Below are 18,284 nucleotides of genomic sequence, written 5' to 3'. Positions count from 1 at the left end.
TATCTCAATCAACCCCTTAATATAGTTCCTCATGTTGTGGTGACCTCCAAACCATAAAATTATTTTCATTGCTACTTCATAATTGTAATTTTCCTACTGTTATGAATCATAATGTAAATATCCGATGTACAGGATGTATTTTCATTCACTGGACCAAATTTGGCACAAATACCTGATATGCCAAAATTTGAGTACTGGTGCGGTTGGGGATATTGATTTTGTCATTTGGGAGTTGTAATTGCTGGGATTTATAGTTAACCTACAATTAAAGGGTGCTTTCCCCCTGACTTGAAGGGATGCGTCCCTCCAGCCTTGCACTCTCTCCCTCACTCGCATATGTGCAACACACTGCCATGCGCCGAGCACACTTGCTCTCCCCTTCCCACTTGGAGTCTCAAAACCAGCCTTTCCCTTACCTTAGTGGGTGGCCAATCACAGCAGAAGGAGGGCTTTTGGTGGAGGGATTAGCCATCTGTTTCCCAAAAGGAAGAGAAGGACAGGTGGAGAGATCTTCAGCCTTCTCCACCAAATGGGGTTCGTAATACCATCAGAAATATGTGTTTTTTGATGGTCTTTGGTGACCCCTCTGAAACTCCCTCGTCCCGACCCCCAGGTTGAAAAAAGCTAATATAGAAGATGGTGTCCCTTTATTATAAAGTACTGTATAGTTTTTATACTCTCATCAAGGAGTTTAGCTGGGCTAGCAGACCTGTTCTAAGTGGTAGTTTTAAAAATATCTCTGATCTTGCCTGCCAGATGTATCACAAGATCTGTCTAAAATCTTCCCACGTGTTAACAAAGAACGTAGGGCATCTTGACTCCTGGCATGTCCTTTTGTGCTTACCTTTGAAAAAAGATGATGCTTTTTATCTTTTTATAAGATACATGTTATCTTCACTAACATCCCCTTCATTCTCTGCAACATTTCACAGATGAAAACTGAGACACATGTAGCCAAACAACATCAGAGTGTGGTCAAGACAGTAGTTATTAACACACACAAACAGGAGAAGGTACAGAACTTTGCTTTTTGTTATCCCTGTGTTCTGCCTTGGTCAGACCACACCAGGAATACTGTGTTCAATTCTGTGCACTGCAATTTAAGGGAGATGTTGACAAGCTGGAATGTGTGCAGAGAAGGGCAGCTAAAATGATCAAAGGTCTGGAGCAGGGGTCCTCAAATTATGGCCCGAGGGCCAGATATGGCCCTCCAAGGTCATTTACCCAGCCCTTGCTCAGAGTCAACCTAAGTGTGAAACAACTTGAAAGCACACAACAACAACAACAACAACAACAACAACAACAACAACAATCCTATCTCGTCAGCCAAAAACAGGTCCACACTTCCAACTGAAATACTGATAAGTTTATATTTGTTAAAATTGTTCATTTTAATTATTGTATTGTTTTAAGTGGGGTTTTTTTTTACTACAAATAAGATATTTGTGCAGTGTGCATAGGAATTCATTCATTTTTTTTCCAAATTATAATCCGGCCCTCCAACAGTTTGAGCGACTGTGACCCGGCCCTCTGTTTAAAAAGTTTGAGGACCCCTGGTCTGGAGAGCAAGCCCTGTGAAGAGTGGTTTAAAGAGCTGGGCATATTTAGCCTGCAGAAGAGAAGGCTAAGAGCAAACATGATGGCTATGTATAAATATGTGAGAGGAAGTCATAGGGAGGAGGTAGCAGGCTTGTTTTCTGGTGCCTGGAGACACAGAACAATGGCTTCAAACTACAGGAAAGGAGATACCACCTGAACATTAGGAAGAACTTCCTGACTGTGAGAGCTGTTCAGCAGTGGAACTCTCTGCCACCGAAATACTGGTAAGTTTATTGTTATTCATTTTAAATACAATATTTAAAACAAATAACAATTTTAACCAACATATACATTTATCAGTATTTCAATGGGAAGTATGAGTCTGGTTTTGGCTGATGAGATAATCAGGTTAATTAGGATTGTTGTTGTCGTGTACCTTCATTTCAGACTTAAGGTGACCCTAAGTCTAAACTTTAGTGCAGGGGCCAGGTAAATGACTTTGGCGGACCAAATCGGCCCGCTGGCCTCTGTTTGCAGACCCCTCCTCTAGATAAACATCTCTAAAAATGGAGTGCATCTTAGACTCACAGGTATATCTTATGTATTTTTGTTGGTGGTGGTTGTACTGAAATTAGCATGCATCTTACAATAGATGACATCTTACAATTAAAGAAATATATAGGCAACCACAATTCTGAGATGTGACCCACTTTTTGAGATGTTTATATGGAGGAAAAAGTGCATCTCAGAATAGGTAGTAATTGGGACTGTTTCTATCAAAGTGGAACAGTTGGAGAGTATGGAACCTTTGTACTACTGCCAAAAAGGAGCTTATTTTGAAAGACCCCCTCCGAAGAGAAGGTGACACTTTAAGCCCTTCTCTATATTCCAGGCTGTCATGTATAGTAAGAGCCTCTGGCACCTCCATGGAAAGCTGTTGCAATTGATTGCAACATTTGAGTGTTGACTTTGATAGTGGTGACAGCAATGGTAGGGCAGTCTCAGCAAGCTGATCAAAACATAACTGATCAAGCTGATCAAAACATGTATTTAATTGACTTTACCTTGGACTTCTGCCCATCCTATGGATTCAGGGCCAGCATAAAGGAGGTGTAATAGAGTGTCAGTGTCAGTGTAAATGGAGACTTGTAGGTACTCCCTGTGATTCAGGCTTTTTAGTCAGAATGGAAAGCATGGAACTCACAAAGAGAGCCAGTTTCGATGAAACGGCAAAGTATAAATAATGAAAATGGCAAAGCATGTTCTGTCCTTACCATGAGTGGATCTGCTTTACGAGTGCTTCTTTTTGCTTTCCCCTCATTTGTTTCCATATACAGAGACGTGGAATGCTATTATAGTAATGCTTTCTAATTGCATATTATACTATTCAAATAAGAATGAACTGAGGTACTTAGAGTTGCCAGGCTACTTTCTCCATTATAACTTTTCCTTCCCTGTCCATATTCAAGCATAATAATTCCCTTATCATATTTTTCTTAATAATATTTCTTTATGCACATTTTCAAATAAGTCTTCTTAGACAACTGAATCCTAGCCAAGCCTGCTTTGGCAATCCTGTAGGTGTGTGTGCATGTCTACAATAGCAAAGATAAACAGCATCTGCTTCCAGCTGTGTTTTGTAGAGGAATCAACAAAAAGGAGAGAAAAGGAAACTCCAGGCAAACCTACTTTACCAGCTTCCCCTTTATTTTATAAGCACAGATCTATCACCGAAATTGAAAATGAAATTGAAATTATAAGAGGCTTATGAATGCTAATATCATCCCTTGATACATCTTGGAAGAAGCTTTCAAGATTTTATCTTCACTAAATCACTCCCCACCCCCTTTCACTCTCCTGGTGTGTCATTTTATGTGACGGGAGAGCTGTTTGAAGCCTGTAATGGATGCCAGGTAAGCTTTCATTACTTTTCAAAGGAGTCTGGGGGCTTTGGGGGAGGGGAGGGCCAGTCCCATGAGAACGTCTGGACACCCATCCCAGAAAGCGCACGCTTTCCAGGGTGAGTGTAGACAGGCCCCCAGGAAAAGGCCAGTCTGGATCCTCCCTAAGACTCACGTTTTCTCTAAATCAGGGGTCCCAAGACTTTTAAAGCTGAGAGCCAGTTCCCTCAGACTGTTGGACTATAATTTGAAGAAGAAAAAAAACCTCCAATGAATTCCTGTACACAATACACATATCTTATTTGTAGTGCACAGAATCATGAAAGAATAATACAGTATTTAAAATGCAGAACAATTTTAACTGACATAACCTTAACAGTATTTCAGTGGAAGACCCTAGAGGTCATCCAGTCCAACCCCCTTCTGCCATGCAGGAAAGGCACAATCAAAGCACCCCTGACATATGGCCACCCAGTCTCTGTAGTAGTAGTAGTAAATATAATCATCATCATCCCTAGGGGCCACCCAGTTCAACCCCCTTCTACCACATAGAACAAGCACAGAGTACCCCTGACAGATGACCATTCAGCTTCTGTAACGAGGACAATGACAACAACAACAACAACAACAACAACAGCAACAATAATAATAGCAGCAACCTCAGGGGCCATCCAGTCCAACCAACTTCTGCTATGACAGATGGCTAATCAACCATGATGATGATGATGATGATGATGGTAGCAACTCCAGGGGCTGCCTTGGTTAGCACTGAATAGCCTTACAGCTTCAAAGCCTGGCTGCTTTCTGCCTGAGGGGAATCCTTTGTTGGGAGGTGTTTGCTGGTAGTATTTAAACAACTTTAAAATCAGGACAGCAAATAATGAACAACATTAAAGAAAGGGGAATTCCAGACAAGAAACAATCAGGGCCAGCTAACACCTCCCAACAAAGTATTCCCCCAGGCAGGAAGCAGCCAGGCTTTGAAGTTGCAAGGCCATTCAGTGCTAATGTGGACAATTTCAAAAGAAAGGAGGAAACCATGAAACCATGAAAATGAATAAAATTTGGCTCCCGGTATTTAAAAAAAACCTTCTAAAATCCGGAGAGTAAACAAAGAGGAATACTAAAAAACTGGGGAATTCCAGGCAGGAAATAATCAGGACCAGCTAAAGTCAGTTGAAGTGGTTTTAAAACTGCATAAATTTTACAGTGTAGATGAGCCTCCGGGACTTGTAACAACACCAAGAACAATATAAAGCTCTGTCTTTTGGTTTGTTCTATCACTATTGTGTTTTAGTTTACATTGTCACATAGTTTAATTTTATACTAGCGTGTGTAAAATCCTTTCCCTTTCTTCTTCTTCTTTTCCTTCCCAAATGTATCACTTAGACCAGCGTTTCTCAACCTGGGGGTTGGGATCCCTGGAGGGAGGTCATTTGGGAGTTGTAGTTGCTGGGATTTATAGTTAACCTACAATCTAAACGCATTCTGAACTCCACCAATGATGGTTTGGAACCAAATGTGGCACACAGAACTCCCATGACCAACAAAAAATACCGGAAGGGTTTGGTGGGCATTGACCTTGAGTTTGGGAGTTGTAGTTTATATACATCCAGAGAGCACTGTGGACTCCAACAATGATAGATCTGGACCAAACTTGGCACAAATACTCAATATGGCCAAATGTGAACACTGGTGGGGTTTGGAGAAAATAGACCTTAACATTTGGGAGTTGTAGTTGCTGGGATTTATAGTTCATCTATAATCAAAGAGCATTCTGAACCCCACCAACAAACTTCCCACACAGAACCCCCATGACCAGCAGAAAACACTCTGTTTTCTGGTGGTCTTTGGTGACCTCTCTGACACCCCCCATGACCCCTCCAGGGGTCCCGACCCCGAGATTGAGAAACCCTGCTCTAGTGTGATGATGTAGTTTACAGAGGAGCTTTTAACACTCTCACTAAACCCCAAAATTTCGCAGGCGGCAGAAACCAGATTTAAAGTGAATTCATTCTCTAGTGTGAGTGTGCTTAAGCGAATAGATCATTACAAAAGAAAGAAGGAAGGAAAGAAGGAAGGAAGGAAAGAAAGAAGGGAAGGAAGGAAGGAAGGGAGGAAAGGACAGGAAAGGAAAGGAGGAAAGGAGGGAAAGAAAGAAGGAAGCAAGGAAAGAAGACAGGAAGGAAGGAAGGAAGGAAGGAAGGAAAGAAGGAAAGAAGGAAAGAAGGAAAGAAGGAAAGAAAGAAAGGAGGAAAGGAGGAAAGGAGGAAGGAAAGGAGGAAAGGAGGGAAAGAAAGAAGAAGGAAGGAAGGAAAGAAGAAAGGAAGAAAAGAAGGAAGGAAGGAATGAAAGAAGAAAGGAAGGAAGGAAGGAAGGAAGAAAAGGAGGAAAGGAGGGAAAGAAAGAAGGAAGGAAGGAAAGAAGGAAGGAAGGAAAGAAGAAAGGTAGAAAAGAAGGAAGAAGGAAGGAAGGAAGGAAGGAAGAAAAGAAGGAAGGAAGGAAAGAAGGAAGGAAGTAAAGAAGGAAGGAAGTAAAGAAGGAAGGAAGTAAAGAAGGAAGGAAGGAAGGAAGGAAAGAAGGAAGGAAGGAAGGAAGGAAGGAAGGAAGGAAGGAAAGAAGGAAGGAAAGAAGGAAGGAAGGAAAGAAGGAAGGAAGGAAGGAAGGAAGGAAAGAAGGAAGGAAGGAAGGAAGGAAAGAAGAAAAGAAGAAAAGAAGGAAAGAAGGAAAGAAGGAAAGAAGGAAAGAAGGAAAGAAGGAAAGAGAAGTGGTCCTTTCTCATCGCGGATTGGTTGAGCGTTGGGACAAGAAGCCTCCACTCTCCAATGAGGGGAGGCGAAGTGCCGACTTCTCCTCCTCCTCCTCCTCTTGAATGGGCTTTGGAGAGCCGAGAGCGCAGTCTGGAGCGGCTCCACGCCTTCTGCCCGGCGCGCCTTGGGCTGCCTTTGCCTCTTGGCGGCGATGCTGGCGGGGGGATGCGCCTGAACTTCTCCTCCTCCTTCCTTCTCAAGCCTCCTCCGGGACTTCTTCTTCTCCCTCCTTAGGATGCGGGCGCTGAACATCACCCCGGCGCAGTTTGCGCGTCTCCTGCGGGCCCACAACGTGACCCGGGAGGAGTTCATCGCGCGCTACGGGCTCCAGCCGCTGGTCTACATCCCGGAGCTGCCGGGGAGCGCCAAGCTGGCCTTCGTCCTGACCTGCGCCCTCATCTTCGCCCTGGCGCTCTTCGGCAACGGGCTGGTGCTCTCCGTGGTGGCCCGCCGCAAAGCCATGCGCACCGTCACCAACATCTTCATCTGCTCCCTGGCGCTCAGCGACCTCCTCATCGCCTTCTTCTGCGTCCCCTTCACCATGCTCCAGAACATCTCCAGCAACTGGATGGGCGGTGAGCACAGGGCGGGACGGACCAGGGAGGAGGGGGGGGGGGGTGGCAGTTCCTGGGAAGGTCTCCTTATCCACTAAGCCAGGCATGGGTAAACTTTCTAACCCTCCCCCCCCCCCCCCCCCCAGTGCCCTCCCTGCCATTTCCTCCTCTTCTCTTTCGGAGGCAGAAAGTGAATGTGTAGTCGAAGACCTTAATGGCCAGAACGACTGGGTTGCTGTAAGTTTTCTGGGCTGTATGGCTATTTTCTCTCCTGAGGTTTCACCTGCATCTACGTGCTACACAACAGGAGCTTTTTTGTTGAGTTCCAGAGCCAGAGAAGCAGAGGGCGGAAGCAAAAGAACGGCCTGCCTCAGGGGAGCGTCCTTGATCCATCCATGTTCAACGTTTACACAAATGACCAGCCACTGCCAGAAGGGACAGAAAGCTTCATCTATACTGATGATCATGCCATTACTGCTCAAGCAGGGAGCTTTGAGATGGTAGAACGGAAGCTCTCCAAAGCTCTAGGTGCTCTAATTGTCTATTACAGGGAAAACCAGCTGATCCCTAATCTATCTAAAACACAGACATGTGCTTTTCACCTTAAGAACAGACAAGCATCCCAAGCCCTGAGGATCACCTGAGAAAGAATCCCACTGGAGCATTGCAGCACACCAAAATACCTGGGAGTCACTCTGGACCATGCTCTGACCTACAAGAAGCACTGCCTGAATATCAAGCAAAAGGTGGGTGCTAGAAATAATATCATATGAAAGCTGACTGGCACAACCTGGGGATCACAACCAGACACAGTGAAGACATCTGCCCTTGCATTATGCTACTCTGCTGCTGACTATGCATGCCCAGTGGATGTGGCTCTTAATGAGACATGCCGCATTATCACAGGGTGTCTGCACCCTACATCACTGGAGAAATTACACTGTTTAGCCGGTATTGCACCACCTGACATCCGCCGGGAAGTAGCAGCCAATAGTGAAAGGATCAAGGCAGAGACATTTCCAGCTCATCCCAGCTCATCCCTTGTTTGGATAAATCAAGAAATAGTTTTCTAAGATCTACAGAGACACTCACTGGAACACCCCAGCAAGCGAGAGTTCAAAAGTGGCAGGCCCCATCCCAGAACCTCAATCAATGGCTGATACCAAATGGGAGACTCCCCCCTGGGCACACAGGAGACTGGGCGACTTGGAAGGCGCTGAACAGACTGCGCTCTGGCACCACGAGATGCAGAGTCAACCTCAAGAAATGGGGCCAAAGTGGAATCCACGACATGCAGGTGTGGAGAAGAGCAAACCACTGACCACGATGCAACCTGAGCCCTGCTACATGCACAATGGAGGACCTTCTTGCGGCATCACCAGAGGCACTCCAAGTGGCCAGATACTGGTCAAAGGACATTTAATTAACTACCAAGCTTGCAAACTTTGTGTTTTGTCTGTTTGTTTGTTTGTTTTGTTAAAAATGTAATACAACTGTCTGGTTCCTCCTGACACAATAAATAAATGAATAACCTGCATCTATGGCAGGCATCCTCAGAGGTTGTGAAGTCTGTTGGAAACTAGGAAAATAGGGTTTATATATCTGTGGGATGTCCAGGGTGGCAGAAAGAACACTTGTCTGTTGGAGGCAAATGTGAATGTTTCAATTGGTCACCTTGATTAGCATTTAATTGTTTTTTATTCATTCAGTTGCCTCCGACTCTTCGTGACCTCATGGACCAGTCCACACTAGAGCTCCTTGTCGGCCATCACCACCACCAGCTCCTTCATTGGCAGTTTTCAAGGTGTGGCTTCTTACTCCCTGAGGCCATCCTTATTTGAGAGGTGATTTGTTTGTTTCTTGTCTGGAGCTCCCCTGTCTTTATTTACTGTTATGATTTTAGAGTATTTTTTTTAATACTGGTAGCCAGATTTTGTTCAAAATTTTGTCCAAAATGAACAAAATCTGGCTACCACTATTAAAAACCTCTAAAATCATAACAGTAAATAAAGACAAGGGAGCTCTGGATAAGAAACAATCAAGAAAGGAGGTAGGAAAGAAGAAGAAAGGGAGGGAAGGAGATAAGGATTGAAGGAAGGGAGGGTGGGAGGGAAGGAGGAAAGAGAGAAGGAAGGAAAGAGGGGGAGAGAGGGAAGGAAGGAAGGGAGGTGAAAGAGAGGGAGGGAGGAAAGAAGGAAGGAATGAGGAAGGAGAAGGGGAGAGGGAAGGAAGGGAGGAAAGAGGAAGGAAAGAATGAAGGAAGGAAGGAGAAAGAGAGAGAGGGAAGGAGGAAGGAAATAGGGAAAGAAGGAAGGAAAGAGAGAGGGGGAGGGAGGGAAGAAAGAAAGGTAGGTGAAAGAGAGAGGGAGGAAAGAAGGAATGAAGGAAGGAGAAAGGGAGAGGGAAGGAAGGGAGGAAAGAGGCAGGAAGGAATGAAGGAAGGAGAGAGAGATGGAAGGAGGAAGGAAATAGGGAAGGAAGGAAAGAGAGAGGGGGAGAGAAGGAAGGAAAGTGAAAGAGAGAGGGAAAGAGAGACTGAGGAAAGAAGGAAGAAACGAAGGAAGGAAGGAGAAAGGGAGAGGGAAGGAAGGGAGGAAAGAGGAAGGAAAGAATGAAGGAAGGAGAAAGAGATAAAGGAAGGATGAAAGAGGGAAGGAAGGAATGAAGGAAGGAGAGAGAGAGGGAAGGAGGAAGGAAATAGGGAAGGAAGGAAGGAAAGAGAGAGGGGGAGGGGGAAGGAAGGAAGGTGAAAGAGAGAGGGAAGGAGGGACTGAGGAAAGAAGGAAGGAATGAAGGAAGGAGAAAGGGAGAGGGAAGGGAAGGAGGAAAGAAGAAGGAAAGAATGAAGGAAGGAGAAAGGGAGAGAGGGAAGGAGGGATGAAAGAGGAAGGAAAGAATGAAGGAAGGAGAGAGAGGGGGAAGGAGGAAGGAAATAAGGAAGGAAGGAGAGAGAGGGGGGAGGAAGGAGGAAGAAAAGAGGAAAAGGAAGGATGGAGGAAGAGAGGGGGAAGAAGGGAGGAAAGAAGGAAGGATGGAAGGGAAGAAAGGATGGAGGGAGAAAGAGGGAGGGAAGGAGGGATGGAAGGAGAAAGAGGGGGGTAAGGAAGGAAGAGAGGGAGGGAAAGAGGAAGGAAAGAGAGAAGGAAGAAAGAATAGGATGGTGAGAGAAAGGAGGGCCCGAGAAAAGAGCCCAAGGGGCCACATCTGGCCCCCAGGCCTGAGTTTGCCCATACCTGCACTAATCACTCAGACTGCAGCAGGCATGGGCCAAAGCCAACCCTCCAGGTGTTTTGGACTTTAGGAATTGTGTGAGTTGAAGTCTAAAATACCTGGAGGGCAGACGTTTGCCCATGCCTGGGCTACAGCAGCTTGCAGAATCAGTGCGGTTTGACTCTACTTTAACTGACATAGCTCAGTGTTATAAAATGTTCACTCTTGTGGAGCAGAGCTAAACTTCAAAATTTGCATCTGATTTGACTTTAACTAAAAAGCGGATGCCTTGCCAAACTACAACTGCCATAATTCAATGGACTGAAAGTGGCGTCAAACTGCATTCATTCTACAGTGTAAATTAGGCACGGGCAAACTTTGGCCCTCTGGGTGTTTTGCACTTTAACTCCCACATTTAGCACAGTCTAAAGTGATACATTTAGGAAGGGAGAGAAGAAGTAAAAGAGAAAAGATTTGCATGTGTCTATTCCAGGCATGGGCAAACTTTGGCCTTCCAGGTGTTTTGGATGTCAACTCGCACATTTTGTAGCAGCCTACTAGCTGCTAGGGATTGTGAGAGTACTTATTCATTTATTTTGTATCAAAAAGCATTTAATAAATTAGTATAAAACTGGTAAAAATAGATGGGAGCACAAATGGCTAAATATCTTCTGACCAAAAATGGGCAACCGTGACTGCATTATCTGTAGCCTCCAACAATTCTTCCTCTGTACATGAGGCAGGATATTGTGGACAAGCATACAGATGCTGAGTTGTCTGTTCTGCTCCACAGTCGCACAAGGTGGAGGATTGTGAGAGTTGAAGTCCAAAACAACTGAAGGACCAAAGTTTGCCCATGCCTAATGTAGATGCACCCTTAGAAGCCCAACCTTATGTCACAAGTGCAGAGGAAGATGACTCTGGAGAACTATAGCTCCCACTTCCCCACAACCAACCAGTATTCTGAAAATCCTAATCTAGAAAGGCAATTCATCATGCTTTTGGGAGCAGGGGGAGGGCTTCTCAAAAATGTAATCCCAAAGTAACTTTCCCAAATACTTATCTAGAGCAATGGTGCAACTAGGAGGATATGGATGAGTGTGAGCATGTGTGTGTGCAAACTACATTGGGTGACCGCATCAGAGGGAGTGACGCCATTAGAAAGAGTGACACCAAAAAGAACTCTCTGTAAAAATGTTGTGCGGTGTTTCAGCAAAAAATGTATTGTTTCCTATAAGAATGTCCGTAAGGTTAGATATGGCCCCCCTGGTGGTACAGTGGGTTAAATCGCTGAGCTGCTGAACTTGCTGACTGGAAAATTGGCTGTTCGAATCTGGGGTGAGCTCCTGCTGTTAGCTTCAGCTTCTGTCAACCTAGGAGTTCGAAAACATGCAAATGTTGGGAAGTTAACGGTGCTCCATACAGTCAAGCTGGCCACATGACCTTGGAGGTGTCTTGGACAACGCCAGCTCTTCGGCCTAGAAATGGAGGTGACCACCATCCACCAGAGTTGGACACAACTAGACTTAATGTCAGGGGAAACCTTACCTTTACCTATGGTTTGATACAACCTCAAAACATTCTTTGTAAATCTGACTTACATGTACTGTATTAACATATTTTGTAAGCCTAAAATCCATGCCAATTTACTTTTGGAACCTTATAATGTATGATCAGAGCTGGCATCTTTATTCAGTTCCAATGGCATGGTTTTAACTCAATGCGCTGCAAGCATGCTGCTGCTTTGAAATTTTTAAAACTGATTTTCTGATATCTTAGAAACAATATTGTTGTCTGGTCTGTAAGAAGATCCTTGGGGGGTGATACCATGAGTTACAGCACTGGGTGATAGCACTGTCTGAGAGTTGGTTCTTCTGGTGGATTCTGAGAGTTTTGGCCCAATAAGAAAACATTCCTAAGTGTGTTTTTATATTAGTTGAGTATTCTGACAGCTGTGGTCTAAAAAGAAACTTTCACCAAGCTCTTGCCTCTATGGCAGGTATGGGCAAACTTCAGCCCTCCAGGTGTTTTGGACTTAAGTGGCTGAGGCGGGAAAGGAAGTGGCCTGAGATTGTTAGGAATTGTGGGAGTTGAAGTCCAAAACACCTGGAGGGCCCAAGTTTGCCCATGCGTGCATTATGGTCTAGGGATTCTGAGTGGTGTGGTCCAGAAAGCGTTACTTTGCTAAGCTCTTGTCCATGGTGGCTGGGAGATTCTGCAAACTAAAGCCCAAAAATATTCCTTCTGTCCATTGCACACACACCAAATTTGCTCACAACGATGAATGTATTGCATTTCCATTATATGCGTATTCTGAGCATAGGTGGAGGAAGTATTCACAATTCCTCTACTGTGGTGTACAGGAAACACACATTTACAACTGCATGGTGTTGTTGGTGGTCCTCATTGTGTCTTTATATCTGTGGTTAGTGTAATGTTTTATTTGTTCTTTTTCTACTGTTGTATTTAATATGTTAATGATGACATCTATTGACCTGTTACTCCCATTGCTCTGACCAGTGGCCATTCTAGCTGTTGCTGGTGGGATTCTTACCAGTGTCTTCAAAGCCTCGTTCAATCGCATACCTGCATTTTTGTTAGATTGCGTCTGTTCCAACATCCACAAAGTTGTTGTAGTTGACACCCTAGAATAACATTAGTGCATCTGGAAACATATTGTAGAACAAAAATGGAGGCAAATTGCAATTAACTTCAACTACAATTTGTCATTCCCAGAAATTAGACCTGATTTTAAGACACAGAGGCTAGAGAGAATTTGGGAGATGTTGTTTTCTATGTTGCAGAGAAGGAAGCTGAGATTAGCAAACTGACCTAATGGTCAGACGCAATATAATGCAGTGTCATAAATTCAGTTGCCAAGGAGCTTGCAAATTCTGTAATGGCATGCCCTTTGTCTTGCTGCTTTTGCTCCTTTTCAGAACTAGACTGCAGTGAAAACTTGAGCTAATAAAATAAAGCTTATACATGGAATTTAGTTGACTGCAAGTCCCTTAAGACCAGAAGTGTAATGAAATTTGTATTTTTAAAATATTTAGGAATACTTGTATTTAAGGGGAATGGTTCTCAACCTTCCTAATGCAGCAACCCCTTAATACAGTTCTTCATGTTGTTGTGACCCCCAACCATAATTTTTCCCGTTGCTACTTCATAACTGTAATTTTGCTACAGTTATGAATTGTAATGTAAATAACTGATATGCAGGATGTATTTTCATTCACTGGTTCAAATTGGGCACAAACACCCGATACATCTAAATTTGAATACTGGTGGGGTTGGGGGAAATTGATTTGTCATTTGGGAGTTGTAGTTGCTGGGATTTATAGTTCACCTACAAATAATCAAAGAGCATTCTGAACTCCAACAACTGTGGGATTTAACCAAACTTGGCACACAGAACTCCCATGACCAAGAAAAAAAAATACTGGAAGGGTTTAGTGAGCATTGACCTTGAGTTTGAGAGTTTTAGTTTACCTACACCCAGAGAGCATTGTGGATTCTGGACCAAACTTGGCATGACTACTCAATATGTCCAAATGTGAACATTGGTGGAGTTTGGGGAAAATAGACCTTTACATTTGGGAGTTGTAGTTGCTGGGATTTATAGTTCACCTACAATCAAAGAGCATTCTGAACCCCATCAGTGATGGAATTGGGCCAAATTTCCCACACCGAACCCCCACGCCTTGAAGGAACTCTTTGGTATGGGCCTCCCTCCTGCCTCATATGCTCTCCATCGCCTGCACATGCACACCATGCTGCCATGTGTACAAAATGGCTGCTCTCTTCTCCCCACTTGGAGCCTCAGAATCAGCCCTCCCTTTGGCTGGGGGGCCAGCCAATTGCAGTGGAGGAAGACTTTTGGTGGGAGGATTTGCCATCTGTTTCCAAAAAAGAAAGAGAAGAACAGGTGGAGAAGTCTTCAAAGGGGTTCCTAAGACTATCCGAAATAAATGTTTTCTGATGGTTTTTGGTGACCCCTCTGAAACCCCCTCGCAACCCCCCTGCCCCGAGGTCCCAGCCCCCAGGTTGAGAAATGCTGATTTAGGGGTATCTTGGAGATGGACCACAAGTGTAAAATTAATTTCTGCTTCACTTTAACACATTACTTGGTGGAGCCAAGGATAGAGTGCTGAGACTTTTAGTAGAGACCTAGTAGCTACCTTATCACAATAGAGAATGAATCCACTTTAAAACTGATTTCTGCCTCCTGCAGAATTCTGGAGTTTGTAGTTTAGGGAGGAGCCGTCAACAGTCTCACTGAACCACAAATCCCAGAATTCTGCAGAAGGCAAAAACCGGATTTAAAGTGTGATGAAGTAGACTGACAGCATTTCTTTGTCACAACTCTCCAGTTTCTCCCTTCCTTTCTTCATTGCCATCCTATTGTGGGGAGGAAATAGACTCCCATCTTCCTCAATAATGCATTGTTACCAGCTCTCCCTGTTGTATTGCTGGTTATTCTGAATTCTCTGTTTATGATGGCACAAGCCTTGACAGCACTTGTATAGATTTGTTCAAAACATGGTAAAATCTGTAAAAATTTCTCATGGAATGTGGTGGCAATAGCTATATTGTCATAGTTGACCGTCTTTAAAAGAAATTGGGTCTAGTGTGTTCTTGAGTGAATAATTGAAAGCAATTTACTTTGGAAACAACTTGTCTGTGGTGACAGTAAAAGCTTTCAGAAGCAGCAATTAATTCAAATTCACTCTTTGTTTTCCTATGATAGAATTTGAGTAGTAAAAGGTGGCACCTCTCGTCAAACTCAAATTTGACAGGTACCACGCCCACTTTTGGGGAAGGCCCCTCCCACGCCCCGCCCACTCAATGCCCGGAAGTCCCGCCTGCCCTAAACAGGAAATGGATGCCTGAGAGGCCCTCCCACGGCCTGAAACCCCACCCCAGTGTCCACCCCACCCCCACCCTAACCCATTGTGTGGAACATAGGAAGGAAAGACCTATCCCCAATGAATGGCATGTGGAAATGAACAGCCAGGGGCCCGTGTGGTAGTTCTAAGCTGACAACACGTAATGCATAGTAACCAATAGGGAATGGTTTAGGCCCATAAGGTGACCATGTGATAGTGGGGCCCAATAGGCGCCGTTTTTAGGGATAAATACCCCTGTGTGAGTTTAGGTATTAAACTCCTCCCTGTCTGATGTATCCCCCTGACTGAAGCCCTATGCCCAAGTGTCCCATCTTGTTCTTCTGGCATTTCTTAGGCCACATATGCTAAATGTCTTTATAGAACTTTTTAAAAAGTTTCCATGTTTTGGAAATTAAGGCAGCAGTCTGTTGTTACTTCAATCCTTGGCGTCCCTTGTCTTGGAGGGGTTGGAATATATATTGCTGAAGATACAAACCAGTAAAACCTAGGGATATCTTGGTCTTTCAAAGATTTGTGAATATTATTATGGGAAATGGATATATAACATAAGTCAGATCTGAGTAAAATTAAATAGAGCAAGTTTTTTGCATGGTCAGTTTGGTTTGGCTGTTTAGTGTTCTTTTTGGCTAGAAGTGTCTGGATCCTGCTAGTTGTCAAACTGAATGTACCGGGGCAAAGAGTCATGCCCACTCCTACTGCTGGAACTTACCATGTGATGGGACAAGCCCAGACATGTTTCACCAAAGCATTCTTGGAAATGCCTATGGGCCGAAAGGCCCTGCCTAAATCAACCCCTATGCTTGAGGAAATGAGCAGCCAAGGGCCACGTGCTTCCTCTGAGGTGCCTCACGTGGATGCTCTGTGACCAATAGGCAACGGTTTTAATAATGGATGCAGTACTGTCATCCGAAGATTCCTCCCCTTGGCCCTCAGGAATAGGAAAGAGGGGCTAGGACATGAAATTTGAGAAGCACAGTACTGGAAGCTGCTGTCTTAGCAGTATGAGAAAGCCTTTTTTAAAAGAACCAAGCAAGACTTAAAATATTTTCCAGTTTGCAACAAGGAAAATAAGCCCAAATGTGCCTTGCTGTGTGCTACCTATACCCTTTTGCCTGGAGGAATTCACCAAGAAACTCAACTGATTACTTCCACCACTATATAAAAAATTTCTTAGTCTGTGGTACATGTGTACATTCAGAGTTTAATAAATCTTCAGGGGACAGGACAGACCAGAGTCGGCAATGCAGAGAATTAAGGTTCTTTACCTTGCGCCCCAATTAGTTTTTTTCTCAGATGTTCATTTATTGGTGTGAGGATTGTAAAGCACATCTTAGCTTGCTTGTGTACAGCTAGTCATTTCCTAAGGTTTGTTTTGGAAGTGCTAGAAACCTTACTTACTTGTGCCTTACTTGAACAAGTGCTTCAACTCAAACTGGCAAAGTAATGGGTTCACATTCCAGAATCATTTTTATAGCTGGTGTATGAGAATAAAATATTAAGAGCCCTAGGTTTATTTTTGTATATATATGTGTGTGTGTGTGTGTGGGGGGGGGGGTGTCCTTCCCTCCCTTTTCCTTATGAGCATCCATAATATGGAGAAAACAGAGAATTTGATCTTTGACTTCCAAAGGCTGGCATATTTGGGGAACTTCGAACCCTTCCCCTTTAGTGCAGCTCTGGCCTAAGTAAGCCGAAGTCATACAAGGGAGGAGACCCTGAATTTCCTTTTCAAAGCTTTCTACCACTATCTCTCACTGCAAGAAGAGATATGCTGTTCATTGCAAACACACAAAGATAAGCAGAAGTAGTAGGAACAAAGATGGGTAACACACATTCACGAGAAACCCACTGGTATTTCCTCTTAACCAGGCTCCCCCAAACCTGGCACTCTTCAGATGTGTTAGACAACAACTCCCATTATTCTCTGATGTACAGATCAATGCAAAAGTAGTGTATAACTAGATTTGGGGAAAGCAGCCATAAAACCAGGGAACTTTCCATCATGTCCTGTGTTTAAAACTGTTGGGTTTCATCCCTGACTGCACAAGTCTCCAGCTCTCAATGAGTAGATAACCTAGATAGACTTAGGGATTCCTTCCCAATTCCTTTAGCTATATTGGTTAAGAAGGGGTTAAAAGGGGGAATTGTCTCACTGGTGTTTGCATGGTACTATCTCCTCCCCATTTGAATACCTAGGAATGTAATCCTATAGGGAAACTTCCTCTTTTAAAGGTCTTTTTATTGCCCAGGGCTGGGCCATGTGGCCTGTCTCCATTTTCAGGCCTCTTCCCTTTGTCTTCTCTAGAGTGATGAAGCATCTTGCCATTGTCTAGGCAAAGATGTAGTACACATAGTTACTTTTATTATTTTTTCTTTTACCTTAGATGATAGCTCAGTGAAGCTCAGTGAAGCTCCAAGAACCTTTCATATCTAGAATGGATTTCTTTTATCTTTAATAAACATATTATTTGATCCTATGAGTTGTGGATCTGCAATCCTGTTCCATCCTGCTGAATGGAAGTCAATCCTTGCTCACTACATGTAAGTTTCTGCTGCTTATTTACTGTGCATCCTGCACTTTGCTACATTTTTGGTGGAATCACCCCCAGAGAGGGTTATTTTTGAGCCTAACAGCTCTTGATTCCCAACAAAAACTAATCCTGCAGAATAGAGCTGCTATGTGTGTTTTCTCAATAAAATGGGTTTGTTCTGTACCCGTGTGTTGCATTAGGTGACATAATGTCAGATGCGGTAAGAAAAAAGCATTTTGACATTGACTCAATGCTATATAGTTTGACTCAATGCCATGGGGTGTGTAATTTGATGAGATATAGAATGAATGCAGTTAGGTGCCCAATGAACCTCCATGGCTCAATGCTATGGGTTGTGTAGTTTGAGATATAGAATGAATGTAGTTAGGTGTCCCTTGAACCACCATGGCTCAAGGCTATGGGGTCCTGGGATTTGTAATTTGGAGAGATATAAAATAAAATACAGACAAATTAAATAAAAATATAACTCATGGATAGGGATACTAGATTATATTACATTACAATACAGAATATTATTAATTATATTATAATACTAAATATATTATATATGTGTGGGCCGAATTACAAATGGATTACTGATTTTTAAATCTCAAAATAAAAGTGTTGTACTTAAAAGGTATGTAGAAACAGAGCTTTCCCTTAGAACCATTATCTCTTTTATTAAAATAAAAGCATCCTAGGTTTAAAAAAAGATACTTTACCATGTGTCTTCTGCTTGTAAGAGGGGGGGGGGGGGCTCGCAAGGACATGGAGCAGTTAACTGAAATATTACTACACCTCAAAAGGGTTGTGTTTAGGGCACCATCCA

At 43.6% G+C, this 18,284-nt stretch overlaps 1 protein-coding gene across 1 annotated transcript in view; it reads left to right on the top strand.

Annotated features, from left to right (window-relative positions):
* The first annotated feature begins 6,296 nt into the window (after positions 1–6,296).
* QRFPR (pyroglutamylated RFamide peptide receptor) overlaps positions 6,297–18,284 on the top strand; it is a 64,553-nt gene continuing 52,565 nt past the window's right edge. Inside the window, exon 1 of the mRNA XM_060778998.2 lies at positions 6,297–6,825. Within this exon, the coding sequence (XP_060634981.2) occupies positions 6,486–6,825 (340 nt within the window). The 5' untranslated portion in view covers positions 6,297–6,485. The remainder of the gene's footprint in view (positions 6,826–18,284) is intronic.

Source organism: Anolis sagrei, chromosome 5 (genome assembly GCF_037176765.1).
Source record: "Anolis sagrei isolate rAnoSag1 chromosome 5, rAnoSag1.mat, whole genome shotgun sequence".
Taxonomy (NCBI): domain Eukaryota; kingdom Metazoa; phylum Chordata; class Lepidosauria; order Squamata; family Dactyloidae; genus Anolis; species Anolis sagrei.
The sequence above is the reverse complement of the archived record's forward strand: the minus strand, read 5'-3'. Positions and strand labels throughout refer to the sequence as shown.